Source organism: Xenopus tropicalis, chromosome 2 (genome assembly GCF_000004195.4).
Source record: "Xenopus tropicalis strain Nigerian chromosome 2, UCB_Xtro_10.0, whole genome shotgun sequence".
Taxonomy (NCBI): domain Eukaryota; kingdom Metazoa; phylum Chordata; class Amphibia; order Anura; family Pipidae; genus Xenopus; species Xenopus tropicalis.
This window is the reverse complement of record NC_030678.2, coordinates 62,332,874-62,355,629: the sequence shown is the minus strand read 5'-3', so window position 1 is coordinate 62,355,629 and position 22,756 is coordinate 62,332,874. Positions and strand designations below refer to the sequence as shown.

The 22,756-nt window shown below is 38.0% G+C and overlaps 1 protein-coding gene across 2 annotated transcripts in view; it reads right to left on the bottom strand.

The window, feature by feature from the left end:
* Positions 1-22,756, bottom strand: part of magi3 (membrane associated guanylate kinase, WW and PDZ domain containing 3) — a 129,067-nt gene that overhangs the window by 51,456 nt on the left and 54,855 nt on the right. For both annotated transcript variants that reach the window (XM_012955565.3, NM_001097243.1), the window contains 6 exon segments: positions 20,350-20,466; positions 18,534-18,653; positions 17,712-17,924; positions 15,314-15,485; positions 13,977-14,056; positions 7,722-7,779 (listed from right to left, as the gene is read on the bottom strand). In XM_012955565.3, the coding sequence (XP_012811019.1) occupies positions 7,722-7,779; positions 13,977-14,056; positions 15,314-15,485; positions 17,712-17,924; positions 18,534-18,653; positions 20,350-20,466 (760 nt within the window).

Below are 22,756 nucleotides of genomic sequence, written 5' to 3'. Positions count from 1 at the left end.
ATTATATTAAAAGTTAATTTAAAGGTGAACTACCCCTTTATGCTAACTGATCACAAATAGATGGAGAACCCCTCACAGAAGTGCACTATGAATACTTTTACATCCTAAGCATTTTAGGGTAAAAAAAAGAAAAAAACAGTCCCACCCACACTTTTGCGCAGTAATCCTGGAAGTCAGTGAGAACCGCAAGAGGTAGTTGGGAGTTTAATTTTTTACACCAGCAGCGAATTTCACATTAGCTTTAAGTCTAAGTATGGCCCATCTTTAGCCTCCACAAACAAAAATAAGACACCCTTATTTTTGGGTGATTAAGTAATTAAGATATATATACTCTGCAAGTAGCAGACTATGGATGAAACAGTGCTTTGTTATATTCTTTTCTGAGAAGTATGTCATGCGTTTTTCATGCAAGTATGTCATGCGTTTTTCTTGCTCGTTCTGCTCCTTTTACATACTGTAATATACTCAAACTTGCAGATATTAAGAAGCTGCTTTGGTTGTGATACAGTTACATTTTGGAAGACCTGCCTTTTCCCCCGAGCACAAACTCTCTCACGGTACACTTGTTTTGTACGCAGGAACATTATTTCAGCTTTGTGGTGGTTAACATTATCAGTCTCCCCAAAGATTATATTGTCAGCTAGTCTGCATTTATCTTGGTTCTTACGCTGGCATGATTGCAAGCTGCCAACACAGCTCCAGAAAGGAACTAAGCTGTCATAAACACACACGTAACAAAGACCAGAACTCATTCAGTTCGACAACTCACTCTCAGTACATAGAGACTTAAATGCATCAAGCCTCTTACTGACATAAGCAAAGCAAAACTAGATGGGTGTTTGTTCTTCCACAGTGAAAATCAGGTGAGAATCGGTGGTCCATAATTTTTTCAGAACCATAACAGAGAGTACTATCTGCATAAAAAGATTTAATATATTTTTACAAGCATATTTATCTAACCTCAATAGCACTTCCTAATTACTCAGGCTTGGCTAAAATAATTAAATACTGCAAACTGTTTATCGTCATGGAACTTCATAAATGACTAATAAAAAATGTCCCTTTAGATAATAAAGTCTCTCATACCCCAAATATTAACTAAGCTCTTCAAAGTGGGATATCCCTCTTTTCAGGTATCCTGTCGTGATTTTTTAGCATACTTTTTATTTCTAAATTACATGGTTTACATAGCAAATAGTTCACTCTACCATTTAAAATGTATTTTTTGTTGTTGTAATATTGGTGTGTAGGCAGCCATCAGTGCATTGTGCCTGAGTTTGAGCTTTCAGAAGGAAAGTCAATCTGAAAACTGCTTGTCCATGTTCCCAGGTACATCAGCAGATCTCCAACCCCTCCTCACAAGATTCAAAATTCAACCCTTTTACAATTCTCCAACTGATCTTCTTTTAAGGAGAAGCAAAGCCATTTTGGCATTTAACTGCCAATAGATTTGCCACATTAGTGCCACCTAGAACACTATATTTATTCTTCAGAAAGCTTTGTCATACATGAGTAAAGAGCCCTAGAAGCTCCCTCTGTTTGTTTAAGATATTAGCTGCCATTTTAGCTTGATCGTCATAGCTTTCTGCTGTAGCTCTAGCTGTTGGTACCTTAAAATATACATTCCTAAGCGAGGGGAGAGTGAATTTTATGAATTCTTATGAGAGGAGGGAGCAAGAGAAGAGAGAGGAGAGAGCTGTGCAGACTCTGGCCCCAGAAATGATGGATTTTTCCAGAGGAAGTCAGATACTGAAGAACATGTTTACAAAAAAAGGAGACAAGAAATTCTGTGTTTCTTTTGACAGAGGACTCAGTGCAGCTTTTCTGTGAGTGTATATGGCTCTATTTACATAGACCTTTCTGATAAAGCTTACTTAGTTTTTACCTTTACTTCTCCTTTACAATGTATATTAACAACAACAATAAAAAAAACTGCCTAACAAATCAACTGCTTCTGCTTTCTGGTTACCAGACAGAAAAGAGAAATCAAAGAGAAAGACAAAACAAACACAAAGGATTACATAATTATTAGGTGAGCCTCCCTCTCCAGATATATGTTTATCTACTGTTATATCAGCAGCGTGCAAAATAGAAATGCTAAATCTTCAAAAAGTATTGCTCTGAGTTTAAAGGGATGCTGTCATGATTTTTATGGTGTACTTTTTATTTCTAAATTACACTGCTTACATAGCAAAAAAATCACTCTTCCATTAAAAATATTATTCTTGAACCAACAAATGTATTTTTTTTTAGTTATTTACTTAATATTGATGTGTAAGCAGCCATCTCAATGCACTGTGCCTGAGTCTGAGCTGTCAAAAAGAGCAAGCGCTACACATTAGAACTGCTTTCAGATAGCCTATTGTTTGTCCCGCTCCCATGTAACTGAAGGAGTCCCAGCCAGGACTCTGATTTCTTACTGTTGAATGCTATTCTCATATCTACTGGGAGCTGCTATATTGCTACCTTCCTATTGTTCTGTTGGTGGCTGGGGGGAAAGGGAGGGGTTTGCTATCACTCCGAGTTCAGCAGTAAAGAGCGACTGAAGTTTATCAGAGCACAGGTCACATGGCTGTAACACCCTGGGAAATGAGTAATATGGCTAGCCCCATGTAAAAATGTCAAAATTAAATATGAAAAAAATGTGTTATTGATTCTGCTGGAGAAGCTCTATTGCTGGATGCATTTAGAAAAAAATGTTTTCCCATGACAGTATGCCTTTAAAGTTCTTATTGTATTATTGTATAATGTACAAAAAATTGCCTGCCCTTGGAACATTGGGGGCTATGAGTGCTCAGGGGCATAGGAAAGTGACAGGATTAGCCAGCTATCAAGGCAGTCCACTGTTAAGATTTAAAAAAATTCTGGTTAGGGATATGTTAGTTATGACTTATTAATCAGCTGTTGTCCTTTTTCCTACCCTGTGGTCTTTAATTGTTTCTCTGTGAGTTAAGGTAAGGAGTGCTGTCTAAGCTTCCCATTAACACTACATAAGCAAGCTTGCGTAATTATAAAATACTACTGCCAGTGAAGTGAAGCTTCCCACAACCCACAACCTGTTGAAAACTGAAATACAAAACAAATGCTGCTAAGAAAACAGACACCCGTTACAATATTGATTAACTTCTTAAGGCTGTTTTTTTAGGCATTACCATCTCATTGATACTGACCTATAGAAGAGGTAAATGCTCATCCATCAGAGAACTGATCATGAAATAAGAAACAAACTACACATAGCAGATGGCAAAAGCAACAAGACTGGCATTTGTGCTGTTAATGTCATTCTTTAAAGCTTTCATCTACTTAGCACATTCATCAAAAAAAGAATATCACTGTACTTGTATATTTGATTTGTTTCTCTCAACTCTAGTAACTATCTTTTGTTTTAAACAGTGCAAAGATAAAATGTAAATAGATATTTATTCACTACTTGCAGACAGCATTGTATTGTAATTATTTTACTACTAGCTAAAATGATCACATGATGCAGTGATGACAAAGCCTAAAGGTGGCCATACACGGGCCGACTATAGCTGCCGATATCGGTCCCTTGGACCGATTCGGCAGCTAATCGGCCCGTGTATGGGAAGAGCAGATCGGCCTGGCCGACCGATATCTGGCCTGAAATTGGCCAGATCTCGATCGGCCAGGTTAGAAAATCTGGTCGGATCGGGGACCGCATCGGCTCGTTGATGCTGTCCCCGATCCGACTGCCCCATTGCCGCCCACATAATCCGATCGTCTGGCCCCAGGGCCAAACGATCGGATTATTATTTTTTTTACCTAAATGGTCCCCCGATATCGCCCACCCGTAGGTGGGGATATCGGGGGAAGATCCGCTCGCTTGGCGACATCGCCAAGCGAGCGGATCTGCTCGTGTATGGCCACCTTAAGATTGCCTAACAGAAGGAACTGCATGAAGAAACTAACTGTAACTAAATACATTCAAATAGAGCTTGCTTACTAAGTAAACATACAGATGAATAATTAAGTAAGTAAACCTAATATAAAAATTGTTTCAAAACATGGAGAAAAAAAAGGCCCTAGCAAGTCACCAATAAGTCATATTACAATTATTCTTTCAATTGATAAATCCTTCGACAGGTATGGGGACCAGTGATCCAGAAACCAGAAATCTCTTATAGACTCCATTTTAATCAAATCATTCAATTTTTTATTACCTTTTTCTCTATAATAAAACAGTACCTTGTACTTTATCCTTACTAAGGTATAACTACTCTAACTGGGGAAAAAGCAAAACCTATAAGGTTTATTTAATGTTTAAATTACTATTTTTTAACATATCCAAATCACAGGAAGACCCCTTATCCAGAGGTTGGCACATTTAGGCTAATAAATCCCTAAATCTTCTTTCATATGGGAGTTTTAAAATACATTCCAGTGCAGGAAATCATACTGAAATGCCCATGTGTTAGGAAAATAGTTGCCCCTGGTATTGTTAAGCCTTGTGCCACACTGGATGGATTCTCGGCCTGCGGATAAATGCAGGTTGCTTCAGGTCCAGCCAAAACTATCAGATTTTTCAAGCATATGGGCAGAATATGGGGCACCCTCTGCCCTGCCTGTTAGCTCTCCTAAGTGGCAGCGTATGACTTCATATGAAGCAAAATTAACAATGTTTACTAGCTCATAATTTAGTTGTACCCACAAAAGGAACTTTACAAAATGTCTCTTAATTTTAGAGCTCTGCAATAAAGACAAAGCCCAAAGAAATACAAATGCTAAAGGACTATCAAGGTTTATTAAAAGAAATCTTAATGTTAGCATGAAAAGAGATTTAACTGTACTGCTAGCAAGCCATATATTTGTATATGTTCATTATTACCTAGCAATGGAGCAATTAAACAGGGCCTATATCCAGAAAGGGTTAAATGGTAACAGTCATTAAAATATTCATGCAATAAATTCATTATCATATCCTGATATGTTCGGAGGTATTGCCCCCTCTAAGGGCTCTGGCACACGGGGAGATTAGTCGTCCGCGACAGGAGATATCAGCAACTAATCTCCCCGTGTGCTAGTGCCCTAAGTGTTCATGAGTGGGCACAATACTATACTCCTGTTACAGGAATCACTATCCCTTTCCAGACTGTCTGGGCTCCCTTATTTGACTGGGCCCCTGACAGGAATCTAGCCTGTCACATTCCCACGCATGTGGTCCTACTGAAAACGAAATACATGATTTAGTGAATAAGAACTGCAAACATTAATCACATGTTCAAATACAAACATAGGTTCTCAATGACAAAATAAAAAACTTTTTTATGCATCTAGTGAAAATTTTGAACCTGCTACCCAGTGTGAGTGATCGTTTGTGCAACTTTGTCTGCCTCTCTTACTGTTCCTTGCGTCTGATCCGCATTTATTTTCTACAGCTGCCTGTTCTCCTCCTCAATGCTGCTTAGAGAGAAAGCTGCTATTGCAGCAGCTGGCCTGTGTGAGTACCTTTCAAAAAATGTGTATAAATATACACGGGCAGGCCTACTTCAGTACTGGATCCCTCTTTAAAGGAGAATGAAAGACAAATTCTATTAAGCACACTATTCAATAGTTCTACTATTGTTAAGTAAAAACACTATATTTCTGGCTTGCCTAATGAAAAATTTACAGTTACAGTTACTGCATGCTGCATACTCGTTTCTGTGAATGGCGCCGCCATCTTTGAAAAGGTTTGCCCACATGCTCTCACCGCCTATACTGAGAGCATGTGCAGCATTCCCTCCCCCCTGAGCCTAGGTAGCACAGAAAAAATGAACTAATCAGTTGCGGATATGCATTGCCATGGCAACTGCGGTTCCGCTTCTCATTGGCTGGGGGCGTTACTAAGGGAGCGTGCATAGACACAGCAGGGAAGGGAGAGCACATTATACACATGCGCACAAGAGCAAAATACAAGGCACTGCGACTTAAGGCTGCCACTGTGTTTTGTAGGCAGGTAAAAAGAAATGGGTCGGTTCCTGAGTATAGTAGCTGCACTGACAGGCACCATGTTGGCCTAAGAACATTTTTATTTAATTGGGAGTGGAGATTGGGCTCAAAATGTATGCTTTTGAGTTTTATTGGCGGATCTCTGCACAGTGTAGCTATACTTAGGCCGACACCAGTGCAGGAGGAATGTATAGTATTGCGTACTGTATGCACTATGTGCCCGCACCCTTATTGTTATATCGGCCACAGCAATCTTCAAGCAACAGCACAATAAATGTTAACCAGCCACTTAAACAAATGGTAACTGATCCAGCTTCGTCTTGTGAGACACAGGATGTGATCCTTGTAATGTATTTAGAACCCATGTCATAAAGTAACACAGGACTTCTGTTGTCTACCAAACAGTTAAATAGTTATAGTTGCAGTAACAAAAATTAAATTCCAGCATGTATTAAATGTGTCAATAATATTTTCAGAAAATGATGACATCTTACACAAAACTACACAATTTTAACACACAAAATTCCTTTAAGTATGACTTGAAAATTGTTTATCTAGTTGCTTTTAAATACTGTACTGTACACTAAAATGCAGTTTGCATATTTTAGAAGTGTAACTGGAGATCTTTCTGCTCTGTATTTGCATTTCTTTTGAATTATCTTGGACCATAAAACTGAAAGCATACCATTGCAATACAGTTATAATGCTCATATCTGTGGAATCTTATATAGATGTAGGATCTATTATACGGAATCCTTGGGACCAGGGATTACCAGATTAAGGGTCTTTCTCCATACATGAGGAAGATCATTTTCATTTCATGGATCTATATTGGAGGCAGAGCAATGCTATTGGGAATGTTTTGCCAGCAATATGGATTTATGCAGCTTAGTAACCATCAAGTAAAAGGTGCTGGTTTATTATTACAGAGAAAAAGTAAAATGTTTTTAAAAATTAGAATCAGTGTCTTAAAATGCAGTCTATGGAAGATGGACTTCCCATAATTCAGAACTTTCTGGATAATGGGATTCCAGACAACAGGTCCCACACCTGTACTGGCGACTGACTCATGGGCAGTGCAAATTTCATGTCTGTAAGTCAGTGACCAATTAGCAGGATAAGGATACTCTTTTATAAAGAGACTTGATCCAAAAACTTAAAACCAAAGCAAAGCATCTGATTGGCTGCTATGAGCAACATCACCAGTAATGTTTGACTCCTCTTTTTACACAGCATGATAAATATAACCCTAAATAAACCCAATAGGATTGCTCTGCCTTCAATATAGATCCATGCAACTTAGTTATCATCAAGTACAAGGCAATGTTTTATTATTACAGAGAAATGGAAATCATTTTAAAAAATTAGAATTATTTGATTTTGGACCGTATGGGAGATTCCATACCTGTATACTACAGCATAAGGCAGTTAGACAGCAGTACCTAAACACAAGCAGCCCAAGTAGTGCACCCAGTTAGTGACTGGGGGCTAAAATAATACAAGTAGAAAACAAAATTTGTAGGACAGGCAAACAATAATAAACAAACATTGGTCACTTTAATACACATACTATAATGAATATATTTGTGCCAAACTTTGCCTTCTATACACATTGTGAAATAAAACATTTTTTAATAACACTGCAATAAAATGTAAAATGCAATAAAGCTGTACGGCAATGACTGCCTGTTTCTGAACTATTTGTATGAACACTCTATCTCATTCTAAATAAACCAATAGTCAATCTAGCCAATACTAAATAAGGTACTCACTCAACATAGTAGGTTCCATATTGTGGGTCTTCTATCTTCTCCCAGCCATAGGGAAGTTCTGCAACAGGACCATAAATAATCAACTCAATAAAGCTGACAAAAAAGTACATTAATGAGAACTTCAAGACGCTGTAATTCTCACATAATAGCTAAAAAGTCTAGAATGCATTATTAACAAATATAGCTAAATATAAATGTGGGAGTACTTCCAACAAATTAACATAACATACAGACAAAATGTAACTATGTTGTCGCAGCAGGCTCTGAAGTTATTAAGAAGATACTTTAATGTTATGTTAAGGGTGGCCGAAATTCCCTTCTCTTCATAACCTGAAAGAGCCAGATGGCTTTCTCTTGGCTAGAATATATAGGAAACTAAACATACACACAAAGTCCACAAAACAAAAAATATGTGCAAAGTGTATACATTAGGGCAATCACCTGCAGTTAAATCTGCCCTTCCGTGGACAACATATCTCCTAAAAATGCTTTTCCACTGCCAATAATGTTAATTGCTGGTGGGAAACTATATGAGTTGCATTGGCTTTCAGAACTTTGGGCAATGTTGGAAAACAAAGCTGAAAAATGTAACAGACTACTTAGTTCTTGTGTAAAATAAACACCTTCATTGTATTGTTAACCGGGCTTGAACCCAGAACATGTTATATTCTAGTTGCTGCTCCTTACCAACCAGGCTAGGAAGGAACAGTGAGCTTGCAATGTTGCTAATGCTGACTTTCAGTGTGCATGCAGGTAATCAATCACAGCATCTAAAGTGGCCAGACATGGCAGCTGTGCAACTCTGAACTTCAGGCAAAGGTACAGGAGAGCGAAGAAACAGTTCAGGAATCTGATAGAGCAGTTAGATAGGGTAGCTTTTAGAAGAGCCCTCTACTTACCAAGCTTTACAGGTCCTACTAAGCTTTACAAGCCTATAGAAAGCCACTTTCTTACAATTTAGGAAAAGCATTTTTTTATTTTTAAACCTTGTATTTAACGATGTTGTCCACTTTTAAATTTACTTTTAAGTTAATGAAAAAATGAAGACCAATGCAACTGGTCTTCATTTTTTATGGTTTTTAAGTTATTTAGCTTCTTATTTAGCAGCTTTCCAGTTTGCCAGTTCAGCAATCTGGTTGGCAGGGCCCAAATTACACTAGCAACCATGTATGTATGTATGTATGTATGTATGTATAACTTTATTTATAAAGCACCACAAGGGTATGCAGCGCTGTACAATGTTACAAAATACAAAATTACACACAGGGAGGACAAGTGTTATAATAAATAAATACAATAAATATATATACAAAGGGAGTAAGTGCCATGTGGTATGAGACACAGTAGGAAAGACGTCCCTGCCCCATAGAGCTTACAATTTAAGTGGTTGGGTAACATACAGGCACAAATTGGAAAGAGTGCACAAGGTCATTTGCCATTAAGAGCAGGACTAGGCAAAATAGTGTTTTAGTGCTCCAGAAGGTAACAGCCAACCATGAACTGATATGAATGAAAGACTAGAATACAAATAGGCGAGGACCTGAATAGAAATAGCTCTCGTTTTATCAACCTTAAAAGTTTAACTTTAAAAGTTAACTTAAAGGTGAACCACCCCTTTAAGGTTAGTGAGTTTCTCACATTACTCACACTTTAGAAATGTTGTATGTGACGGAATATGGGGGTGATCCCCCTATTGCGGTGTCAAATTTGTCTGTGCACCAGAATGTATGTGTAAAGGATCCTGGATGTGCAAATGTGTACTAGAAATGTTATTTATATGTAGGTACTTACTTGCACTAGAAACCATGTTCTATGTGCAGGAGTTTCTAGAAGGGGCTCCCATAGTTTTGAAAGTAAACTATTACCAATGTTAACAAATTCTAATTGCTCTCTGAATTTGTGTACATAAAATTAAATATTTATAATAGGTTGACAAATCTATTCTTTGCCATTTGCTGGCATAAAAAATATTTTTAGCATGCATTAGCTGTAAATAACTGAAGGGTTACATGTTGGGGTGGCCTTTCAATTTACACCTTTCACTACAACAATTTAGAATCTAAAGCTGGCCATACTTGTACCGATAAAATTGTGTGTGGGCTCCAAATTATCGCCCCGCTAATTTTCTTACCATGGTGATCAGTCGTTTAGTTGATCAGCCAGGTAAGAAAATTTTGGTCGTAAAATGATAAAATCTGCACATGTATATGTATCTGACAATATCCTTGGAGGACCTACAATGGAAGTCACTTTTGTACTATTGGTGTCTGCCAACTATTTCATGTTCAAAACATCCTCCGATCTGTTTTTTAAAGGCTTTATCCTACGATTTCAGTCTGAATGTTAGTTTCAGATAGTTGCATTTAAACGTACACCCGATATCCTAACATTCGTCAGAAGATTAAAATCTGAATGTGTATGGCCACCTTTAGTCACTGCAAAGAAAGTTAAAGAGTACTAGTGACACAGATGCTACATTTCCACATTCAAGGCATATGAAAAGAATTTACACATTTCCTAGGAACATGTTGATCCAAAGTGAATGCCGGCAGGGTAGGGGTAAATATTGCTTGTTTGTTGAACATTAAGCTGCTAGCTAATAAGCAGTTTTCTATGGTACGATAGACTGTTATTAACCATTAAATACAGATAAAGCAAAATGTTACACATACCCTGCTGGCTAAACACACTGAATCATCATGTTCTTCTATATTACTCTGAATATTCTGCTCATCATGCCTTGAGCTGCTATTCTTAAATGTGCATAATGTTTTTGCACAGTTGGATGGAGATCTTAATGCAGGAAAGAAAATAGCGAGTTTAAAATATAGAGTTTTGTAGTAAAGGGAAAATGTGTATAAAAATCTATACTGCCTTAAATTAAGGAGTAATGATGCTGCAGCCACCAGCACTTGAAATGATAAGCAGCAAAATACTGTAAGCAGCAAAAAAAACAAAGAGAGACTCCTTTACCCAATTTAAAGAAACAATGCACAATTCAAACTAGTGGTACTAGTTGTCCACAGAAGCTGGCCAACTTGGATTTTCTTATTGTTTCCTATGCTGAGTTTCTGGGGCTGGTACACCAGGGCAACCTTTTAAATTTGTTGAGTTTCTCTACATTTGATTTGCTTGTTCTCTTTTCTATTTCACAATTGAGTGTCAGTGATATTGTACACGCTTATGGTGCACATAAGCATACAGAATCATATCTTCTTCTCTGCGTTTTTTTTTTACAAGGCTGAGAGAAGTGGATCTGCTTGCCTATCCTCCTCTGTGTGTCTGCATTAAAAACTACTGCAACCCCTCGAGTGTGGGCACGCAGAGTGGAGCAGATCGGATGTCGGCCTTAAAACGCGAAAGTGGATGTTTTCCAGGCCTATCTCCGATCTGCTGCGGAGGAGCATAGGCAAGTGGATCCGCTTCTCATCCTGGCTAATAAACTCAGAGCTGAGAAAAGCGGATATACGCAGTGTGTGCTCTCGCCCCGAGTGTGCCCTAGGCGGATGTTGAAAATGAGGTTCCTTTGTCATAGAAGCAGATGCTACAGGTATGCTTATTAAATTCTGATGCCGAATGCAATGACATCTGAACTGCCATATAGTATGAATCTGAATTCATGACTTGTTAGCTTTGTACTATGAATTTTATATTGAACAATGTATAAATACTGTATATTGTCAGCCCAGTGCATGTGCTGAGAATGAGTAAAAAACAAGACGATTCATTGAGGGCAAATTTACAGGTGGACAATTCACTGCTCAGATCATTTTACTCAAATGATCTGAACTTCAAGAAGTTAAGGGAAACTGCTGCACCCCTTCACTTCTTCATCTGCCAGTACAAAATGACAATAAGAAGCACTGACAAATGAAATTTTAGATTTGGACAGTTCAACAGTAGTACACAACTCTGAAAACTGACTCCTAAGCTGATGGCTGGGCAATATTGTCGCTCAACCAAAATTGCCATATCAGATCTGGGAGTGTATGGCCAATTAAACAGTACCTTATGCTTGATCTTAACTAAATCAGTATAATATAAAATGAATCCGATATTTTTTTTTTTTTTTTTAATGTTTTTAAGTAGTCTTAAGGAATCTTTCTGTTATGCTGCTCACCATTCTGTATCTAGAAAGACCTAAACATTTTGGATAATAGCCAGCACAGCTTGTCCAGCATTCATAGTAGGAGTAATCCAATTACTATATATATATATATATGTGTGTGTATTAATTGCTTGTGTATTGTAATGCAACCAAATTTACACTGCATATTCTAGTAGCAACAGCGTTAAAATGAATTAATTAAGTACAGCTTGTTACAATACCACAATGAACTTGTGCCCTAACAAACCTCTAGATTCTCTGTCAAGGAGTCACATAGTTTTAAAGGAAAAGTAACACTAAAAATTTTTAAGTAAAAAATCTATTCTACCCTGCCCCAATAACCGCGATACGGCGATGCAGGGGAAGCATCCACTATGCGGCGATCGACTGATCGATCCTAGCCTGACTCCTTCCTATACAGAAGGAAGGCTAGGATTGATCAATCGATCGCCGCATAGTGGATGCTTCTCCTGCATTGCCGTATCGCCTTTGTTCAAATGACCGGAAGCCAAGTTTTAACAGGTATTTTGTAATAAAGCATTCAAAATACTAAATGGTTTGCAGGATAGGGCAATTATTGGAGCAGGGTAGAATAGATTTTTTACTTAAAATTTTTTATTGTTACTTTTCCTTCTCCTACTGTAACCCACTCGGTCCCCCCCCCTTGGGAATTTGCTTTGATTTCTGGCTTGGCAGACATGCTCAGTTGTTCTAAGCTCAGATTACTAAACAAGCCCTCCAGTCTAGCAGCCAGTAAAGAGATGACATTGCTGGTTCCCATAGAAACTCAGCTCTAGCTGCTATTTGCTTTAGAAAAATGTGATGGTGTTAGCAAGCAGAGGGTATCTATGCAGTACAACTGATGCCATTTGGGTGGGGGAGGCATGCCCAACTGATATACATTGTAGGCAAATATAGGCTTCACATGTCCTTTAAGTCCCTAATAAACAAACCATAGCAGCCATGGTACAAAACTCTGTGGCACACCCAATTTTAGTCAGGATGCTGTTTAACATACACTCTTCCTGACAAGCTCTCTATCCATATATGTTTATGGGCATATTTATCATTGTATAAACAAATTATCAAACAATCTGTACAACCTAATTCACCTTTGTATTTTATGGGTATTTCTGGAGATTCTTGCATGGAACTGTACCTGTACCAATTGAAATGACCAGAAACATTTCCAAAACATATGGACCTTCATTATAACAATTGATGTTCTGAAAATGTATCAAAATAAATTGCAAAAGCAAAGTTTAGTTGTTTTCAGATCGTACATCAGAAATAACTTTTTATTTAACCTACTTAAACTTTGCTGTTCCACTCCCTGGTGTTTCAGTCTGGCCTCTCAGGCCAGGTTCAGGTTTAGAACTGTTACAACTTGCTACATTAGTTGCTACATTTCTCTGCAGAATGTCGAATGGTACCCACTATTATATCAATTATAATATAATGACACATAAGAACTGACTGATATGTCAGTGATATGTGATATGATAGGGACTTTAAATTCACAGTCCCTGCCACAGGTACTGATGTGAATAATGTTGAATCTCTGTAAAGCACCGCTGTATATTTTTGCACTTTATAAATAATGATTATCTTTCCCTACAATATTAAAAAAAAAAAAAAAAAGTAAATTACTGTAACAGTAAATTATTAAAGGGAAACGAAAGGTAAAGTCACTTGGGGGTGCCAAAATGTTAGGCACCCCCAAGTGACTTTAACCGCTTACCTCGTACCCCGGGCTGGTGCCCCTGTTGGGAGAAAACAGCACCAGCCCGGGGCACCTGGAGCGCAGCGCTTCCGTGTTCTGGCTTCCTCTTCCTGAATGCCAGCCGTGGGCGCATGCGCAGTAGAGTGAAAAGCCGACTTTAATGTTTAAGTTCGGCTTTTCTCTCTACTGCGCATGCGCGCGCAGCGAAACAAGAGGAAGGAAGCGCCGGCAGCTACCCCGGGCTGGTGCTGTTCCCTCCTCACAGGGGCACCAGCCCGGGGTAAAAGGTAGGTGGTCAAAGTCACTTGGGGGTGCCTAACATTTTGGCACCCCCAAGTGACTTTGACTTTCTTTTCCCTTTAAAGACATGAAAACATGAAAATATCATAGTCCTTTATATGGTTTTGCTGCTCTCTCCTCTTACCTCCATCCTCACAGTCTTCTGGGGCTTTAGCTTTCTTACACAGTCGAGGATCTAGCCACGTGGTTGTTTTTGTATTGTGACTAAAAGAAATAAAAAGCAACTGATTTTATTAGTGAATTAAATCAAGAAATAAAACAACTGACTGTTGTGCAATAGAGAAAAAAGGAAACAATTTCTACAAACAAACACAAATACAAAGATTATTAGATATCTTTTTAAGTTCAAACCAATTTTTGGTTTCATAAAGCCTTGCTATATATATTATTGGCTATAGCAAACAAAATAACTATATATGAGATTCAAATATTTAAGATACAGTAGTTAGCAATATTGATTCTACCCAGGGCACCATCTACAAGAAGTCTAAAAGTTCTTCCAATTACATGAATATTGAACACTAATAGTTAAAATAGCTTTGTGCATAACGTACTTAGCAAGTGAAATATCTGGCAAACCTTTTGTATGTTATAAATTAGAATGTCCTATTCTTAGCAGCTATTTAATTGGTCTTAAATGGGAAACACTTACCCTAACAACCAAAATCTATTGCTCTGTGAGGTTAAAATTTTATTTTTATTGCTACTTTTTATTCATTATTTTTCTGTTTAGGCCCTCTCCTATTGATCTTACAGTAAGTCATTAAAACCACTGCATGACCACAGCAACCAGGTGAATTCCATACTGGACATCTGCTGACTAAAAAGCTAAATAATTAAAAAAAAACCCACAAAAAATGCAAATTGTTTCAGAAATGTAATGTCTACATTAACCTAAAATATAATTTAAAGGTGTGCAACCTATTTAAAAATGCAAGCTCTTATTTACTACTAATTTCAAGAATTCTAGAATGGTTACATATTCTTTTCTAGAAAAAAATTGAGAAGTGCATGCACATAATGTGTTACACTGCAAACAACACATGTAACATAAGGTGCAAAGTTTGCTACAGTTCCAATGACAACCAATCAGCAAGTAACATTTACTGGTCACCTGTTTAAAAGCAAATATCTTATTAGATGCTATGGGTTACTACACCTTTGCGGCTTTTGTTACATGGGGGGCGGTTATGTTTTAGATAAACTTCCCAATTGCTCCCTCAAATACAATACTTGGACAACTGTGTTTATGGAAGATCCTTTTACACTCCCTAGTAATTATAATTATTTAACTAATACCTTTGGGCTGTGCTTCTATTTGATAAAAACTGCACTGACCGGTACAACTAAAGGAGTGCCACTGTGGCGATTCTACATTAGCAGTCCAGGCCAGTTCTCAGCGAACAAGAGCATCAGCCCGAAATCTCTGGTTTAATCATCATTAAAGAATAATTTGCTTACTCTATAAAATAGATCATTCCTGCTTCAGTGTAAGCCATTTCCCAGTTCTTTGGAAGGGGCTCCAGGTTTTCATCCCGAGTTAGGTAGTTCCTGAAATCCATAGAGCTATTAGTTTGGTTGTAGCTCGGAACAGTCTTTCCCCATTCTGATGGTTCCTGTCTGTCTCTATGGTCTGGTAAAATGAAAATAACAGAAACATAAACAGTGACTGGCATGAAAAAAACAAACCCCAGTTAAAGGTTTAATTTAATAAAAGAAAAAACTATTTTTTTAATATATTTTTTCTATTAAAAACAAAAATATGAAACCGCATCTAGTTTCTCTACAGCAAGCCTGAAACACAAAATCCCCACATATCACAAGCACATTCTTTTAGGGGCTCATGATTACAGATATTTTTGTGTCTGCTACAGAAACACTACAATAGGTTATATAAATAAGCTGCTGTGTAGCCATGTGGCTAGCCAGTCAAGTTAAAATGGGGATAAATAGCACAGGTTACATAGCAAATAGCAGTTTTACCAGTAAAAGACAGCAGTATGTTTAAATTACTTTAAACAATATAATTTTTGATGGGATTGAAATCTCTATATTTTGCAATCTGCCAGAAAAAAACAGCTTTTTAGCATGCTCACATTTTAGATATCTGCATATGTTGTGTTGATCACTTTGTATTCTGCACTGTATTCAGCTCAGTAAATAACTAAAACAGGTGTGGTAGAACCAAAGAACACCTAGCCCTATTAAAGGAGACATACATGATAAGCAGGGGAAAAATCTTGTAGGCTATAATGAATAATATATGGTGCTGGTTTCACTCTGGGCTAAAAATAATCATTATCTTTAAAAATGGCACCTTTATTACTTCAAATGAGGCATGGGTGTGCCCTAGCAGTCCCTGCCTGAAGCACAGTAGAAGAGGGATAGCCCAATCACAGCCCTGCAGTCACACAAACAAAGACAGGCTTTAAGGTGGCCATACACGAGCAGATCCGCTCGCTTGGCGATGTCGCCAAGCGAGCGGATCTTCCCCCGATATCCCCACCTACGGGCGGGCGATATCGGGGACCATTTAGGTAAAAAAAATAATAATCCGATCGTTTGGCCCTGGGGCCAAACGATCGGATTATGTGGGCGGCAATGGGGCAGTCAGATTTTCTAACCTGGCCGATCGAGATCTGGCCATTCTCAGGCCAGATATCGGTCGGCCAGGCCGCTCTGCTCTCCCCATACACGGGCCGATTAGCTGCCGAATCGGTCCAAGGGACCGATATCGGCAGCTATAGTCGGCCCGTGTATGGCCACCTTTAGTTCCCTATCTGGTCTGCCTAGCTGCTGATTGGCTCCTATCCTACGGTGCAGTGTGCTGAGTGCCTCCAGCTATTGTACACAGTCTGGGAAAGGAGGGAGCAGGGAGTTTAGGGGTTTTAAAGAATCTTCATTAAATTAGCCGGAAACATATTTTTTAAAGGAACAGTAACACCAAAAAATTAAAGTGTTTTAAAGTAATTATTAAACAATGTACTGCTCTGGTAAAAGTTGTGTCTTTCCTTCAGAAATACTGCTGTAGTTTATATAAATACGCTGCTGTGTAGCCACAGGGGCAGCCATTCAAGCTGAAAAAAAGGCGCAGGTTACATGGCAGATAACAGATAAGTTCTGTAACGTACAATGGTGTTTTACCCGTTATCTGCTAAGTAGCCTGCAGGCATACCTTCAGTTGTCTCAATAGTGCCCTTAAGTCTCCCCATATTTCACCTGTTCAGAAGATCTGATGCCAAACAGGAAGAAAAAACGCTGAGCTGTGTAAAGCAAGTTCACATAATGCCTCACTCCTGCACAGACATGCAGACCAAACTGAACATGCTCAGTTAGTAAGACTGTGAGTCAGCTTCCTGCTGATTGGCTCAGATCCACATTCCTAAGGGGGGGAGGAGTGAGTTCTTAGCATTCTTGAGGGAGGGGGGAGCAGGAAAGAGCAGAGAACAGAAAGCTGCATGTCTCTGAAAAAAGATTAGTTGTGTCTGTAATTCCTGTGCCAGAGAAGTCAGTGCAGCGTTTCTGTGAGTGCATATGGCTGTATTTACATAGACCTTTCTGATAAAGCTTACTTTGTATTTACCTTTCTTTCTCATTTATATTTAGAGAAGTATAATGCACTGGCACATTCTGTTTTTTAAACAATATATCCCCTTTAAACAAACAAAAAGAGTGTGTCTTCTCAAGTTTCAAGTATCATCCTCATACTTTTCATTGGATTAAGAAGTTATTGTGCGGTGAGGTATGCATATGATATCACTGCAGACCTAATCCATTCTGTGCCCAAGTTATATTCTCAAAAAGGTTCTACTTTTAATAATTCATGCTGTCATAACACCAAACACAATTTTAGGCTGACCTGTGCTTCCACTACTGCCATTTACTGCCTCTCTTTCCTCTTCATCTTCTTCTTCTGGGAGAGAAGAGTCTGTGCGCTGCATTTTGCTGACTGATGTAGTCCTTTTTCTCTGGGTTTCTGTGTCAAATTCACCATCAAATAAGACCTGATCCACAGGGTCTGCCTGGAAAGGATTTGGTTCTGCAGGTGGTTTAGGGGTTCCATAGAAATTACCTGTACATTTAAAATAACTTTTTATCGGCCATGATAAAGAAGCATGTATAAAGATGTAAAAATCTACTCAGCTTTCAAGTTAAAGGGCATGTAAAGGCAAAAGAGCAACATTGCTGCTTCTATACCTAAAAAAAAGCATATTTGCAATGTACTTTAATTGGAAATCTTGTACCGATCCTTTAAAAAAACGGCCAGCCAGAAATGAATGGTGCTGCTCCGCATTTGGAGGGCAGGGTAGCACAGCAGGGTTGTTTCATTTGTTTATTTATCATTGAGGCTAATCTCAGTAAGAAACAACCCTGCTCTTGCTTCCCTGCCCTTCGAAATGCGGAGCAGCACTGTTCGTTTCTGATCGGCCAGCCATGAAAGGATTCCTGTGCACGGCTTCAGGAGGGAGAGGAGATGAACCCAACATATAATAAATAAAAAACTAATATTTTACTCTATACAGATTTTAATATTTGTTGACATTACACAGAAAAAAATGTATTAAAACAATAAAAAGTAAAGATCCATTTATGACTAATTAAAATAAAATAATAAATGAGGAATATTAAGTAAGCCAACTCTCTGATCAAGATATCAAAATAGCATTGGCTGTATACACACCATCATATGTTCCACTTTCCAGCAACACTCCGCTGTCCTCTAAAGCCTTAAACTGTTCAACGGAAATAAAATTATAATCTACTCCAGGAACTTCACCATCTCGCGGGGACCTTGTGGTACCTAAACAGGAATAAGCAAGAGATAATTTAAATTTCATTCATTCCAAGTCAGTTAATTAAAAAACAGATGGGGGGGTGGGGTTTGTGTAATGTTTTACCCTGTGATGGGTGCTTGTTATCATGCTGAAATTCTGGGTGGGGTGAGGGGATCAGCATTGACAAAGATAGATGTCCAATTAGTGCACTTTGCATGTCGTTTATAAATGAGCCCTATTGTTAGCATTTTTATGCATGGCAACAAACACCTAAAAGTAAGAAAGCTCATTAAACCTGTATATTTCTATTAATACAATTTGTACTAAATTTAAACCCCAAAATATGAATAGCCCCCTACAAATGATACAAACAATACACACCAGGAAAGTATCTGTTTTTGTGAATCAATGATGTAACACATGGAGACTTTATATTTGGAATAAAGATATTATGGAGAATTCAAAAGTAAACTAACAAAATAAAGAACTCCCTTCTAGAGCACAGCATACCAATTGCTGCAAACATGTCAGTAAAAATAAAATGGTTTTACATCCTTGTGCTAATTTCAGAGCTCAATGGAAGAGAATGTTTATTAATTTTGCCCCAAATGACATTGCCCTGTGATACACTAAAGCATGATTGTGAGCCTGACATGGCTCCCTAAATACCAATATTAGAACTAAAAAAAATGCATTTGTTGGATCAAGAATACAATTTTAAATGGTAGAGTGAATTAAACAGTGTAATTTACAAATAAAAAGTGCACCATAAAAATCATGACAGAATCCCTTTAAGCTTTTTAATACATTAATTAAATATGATATATTGATTGATCAGAAGCATTTTGACACTATTTTTTGGTTTAAAGATTTTTAAAGTAGGGACGACACCTCCAGGATTTTTATCTAATAATGTAGTAACACTAAAAAAACACACAGTATTCTTCATGAGTAATTCATGAGCATGGGTAATTTTGCCCCATATGGCATTGTCCTGTGATTGACTAAAGCATGAGGGTGAGCCAGGTTATATTCAGAGGAGATTGTTATCTTTTTTTAAATTGTATTTTGGACTTTGGAAAATGTAATAATAAACGTACTGTTGTTTTTATTTAAAGACAAGGATAGGTTAATTCACAGGTGTTTATAACCAGTTAGGCAGCCCTCTGGCTCAGAGTTGCGCAAGGAGTCCATGGGAAATAAAGTTAAGGTTGCAGCAAGGTTTCCGTACAGCTTAAGGGCAACTTCACCTCTATATTATGATGTATTATATTATAACTCATCCTATTTTTAGCAACTTCCTAAAGTCTTAATTTAACGTTTTTTAATTATTTACCTCCTGCTGGTATCTAAACTGCATTTAAATTTTATCAGGGTCACTAATCACAACAAAATATCACCTATTTATAATATAACTGTATACCTTATAACCAAAGGTAATTTTTAACAACCTTAAAAAGAAATTCAGCATATATACAGATTACTGTTCCAGCCAAGGGGTGCAGCAGCCCTATAAAAGTAATTCACACCTTCATAGTCGACCATAAGCAAAAGGCACTGCAAGGGCACAGACCTTCACTGCTAAAGGACAGTAGTGGCCTTGTACAGAATATCATATCAACAATTTCTAGCTACTGTGTAAGTCTTCAGACTGTAGTATATGAATAAGCCTACATAACCTGTAATACTTACTAAATAATATATAAATATCTGAATACTTACAGGGTATTGTTCTCAAATATAAGTTGTCTCTAATCACTTGTTGGAGCTTGTGGTCAATGGATCCCTTCTGAAACTGCAAACTTAGGTAATGTCGTAGATCTTTATTGATGACTTTACCTGCAACCACAGAAAAACATAATGACTATATATCCAAATGCAAAGTTTCATAGGTTTGTTTTAACAATTTAAAAAAAGCAGAAAAGTGGACAGGGGATGGAAAGACTGTGCAAAAGAGGAAACTTAGTGAGATCCCCAGAGTAAAGAAATGGTTGCAGTGCTGAAGGAACCTTGACACTTTCAGGTGAAGGAATTGGGGCTTGTAGTTCTGTTTGTATGCATCCCTATTAAATTAGCTACACCTGTAAACATCATAGCATATAACTGTACACCTTGGGTTAAAAGGGGAAAAGGGGTTATTATTAATAACAGCATTACAAATTAACCCATGGCTCAGTAGTCTATAAACCATCTTATAGACTGGTGAGGGGTTACATTCTGCAACTGATTCCACTTTTGATTAATTGCTGCTTTAAAAGAGCGATAAATGATACAAACAAATAGTAGTAACTTTTTCCCAATATAGGAGAAAATGGCCCTGGTACATCCAAAAGAAATGAATATCTACATGAAAAAAATGGAGCACTCATGGGATTTACAAATAAGTGAAAAAAAAAAATTTAAAATGTTATTATCAACAGTTTGGTCCTGAGAGGACCTTTTTCAAGACATCCCTCTGTGTTATTAGCAGGACTGAAACGTTGTCAATCTAATAGAATTTTCTTCACTGAGTAGTAAGTCCCATGAGTGCTCCATTTGTTTCCAATATATATATCTGTCTTGAGAAAGGTCCAGGATGGGGGCCGAAACATCGGCCTGTTTTCTTTTTAATAATGCTGAATAAAAGTTAAGTTTTTTCTTAGTAAAAATACCTGGTGTGCATCTGTATTTTGATTATATATACCATAGTAGCGAAAGGGCACGCTTTCCTTAAAACAACAATTGCCTGGGTGCTGAGTATAAGAACAAGAAATGTAGATATCGAACGAACAAAGCATCGCTCTCTCTCTCTCAAATAATCACTAAACCTGGCTGCTATCCAAGCAGATAGTACACAAAATCAAAATACAGATGCACACAAGGTATTTTTACTAACAAAACACCTAACTTGTAATCAGCATTATTAAAATGAAAACCCAGGTGGATGTTGCACATTGATTGGTGAGTCTCTATTTTTACACATGTATATATTTATTTAGTTATATGTATATATGTATTTAGTTCCAAAAGATTTCAGCACTCCCACGAATCCTCATTCAAATGACCCAGGTGCTACCCACTCGGCATACTCACACAAAATCCCACATAGGCAGGTTTTGTTCCATAAAACTAGGTTGACGTTTCTGTCTCCTTCTAAGACCTTTTTCAAGACCTAGACTTGAAAAAGGTCTTAGAAGGAGACCGAAACGTTGACCTAGTTTTATGGAACAATAAAAGTAATTTTTTTTTGTAAACGTTCCCGATGTGCACCTGCCTATATATATATATAAGTCCAAAATAGGGAGCACACCATCGAAAATGCAATACCTAGGTGCCCGAGCTAAAAGTTAAACATGTAGAGAAATGTCGGCACAGGATTTCCACATAGGGTCAAACAAAATGAAAAGGCTTTTTAAATGCAAACGGTTTATTCTTACCAACGTTTCAGTCCTGTACTCGGACTTTCGTCAGGGAATGTGTAACAACATACCCCCCAGCGCATTAAATGTTAAATTTGGCGCCAAGAAGAGGTGTTGCTAGGCAGCAGAGCATAAACAAACCAACGTGCGAGTAAAAAGAAAAGAAAAGTTAGGGAAATAATATGAGTGTGCGCGGTGTCATTCTGTTGCCCTTACCTCATAGCCCATAAGGATCACTGCAAGGAAAAGGATTCCAACCCGTCATTAGATGCGCACAAGACAGACACCTACTCCTGTCATGCAGGAGTTCAAAGCAGTAGAGACGGCGCACGGGGAGCCGGTGGTTACAATTCCGCATCATCGGCCTTATCCAAGAGCATTCAGAAACACTGGCCGATGATTAACCAGGATGAAACTTTATCCTTGCATCTCTCTGGTAAGCCAATGCTTGGCTATAAGAGGAGTAGGAGCCTAAGGGACTGGCTGGTCAAAACTGATTTTAAGGGACCCCCAAAACCCCAAATGAATTGGCTCTCTACGCATAGGAGACTTGGGTGCTATAAATGCCCTGATTGTACCACATGCAGATGTCTACTTACGGGCCCTGATTTTCCCCATCCATGTACGAGCAAGAGACTTAAGATCAACCACAGACTGACATGTACCTCTACATATGTGATTTATATTATTACCTGCCCGTGTGGATTGTACTATGTGGGCAAAACCATCAC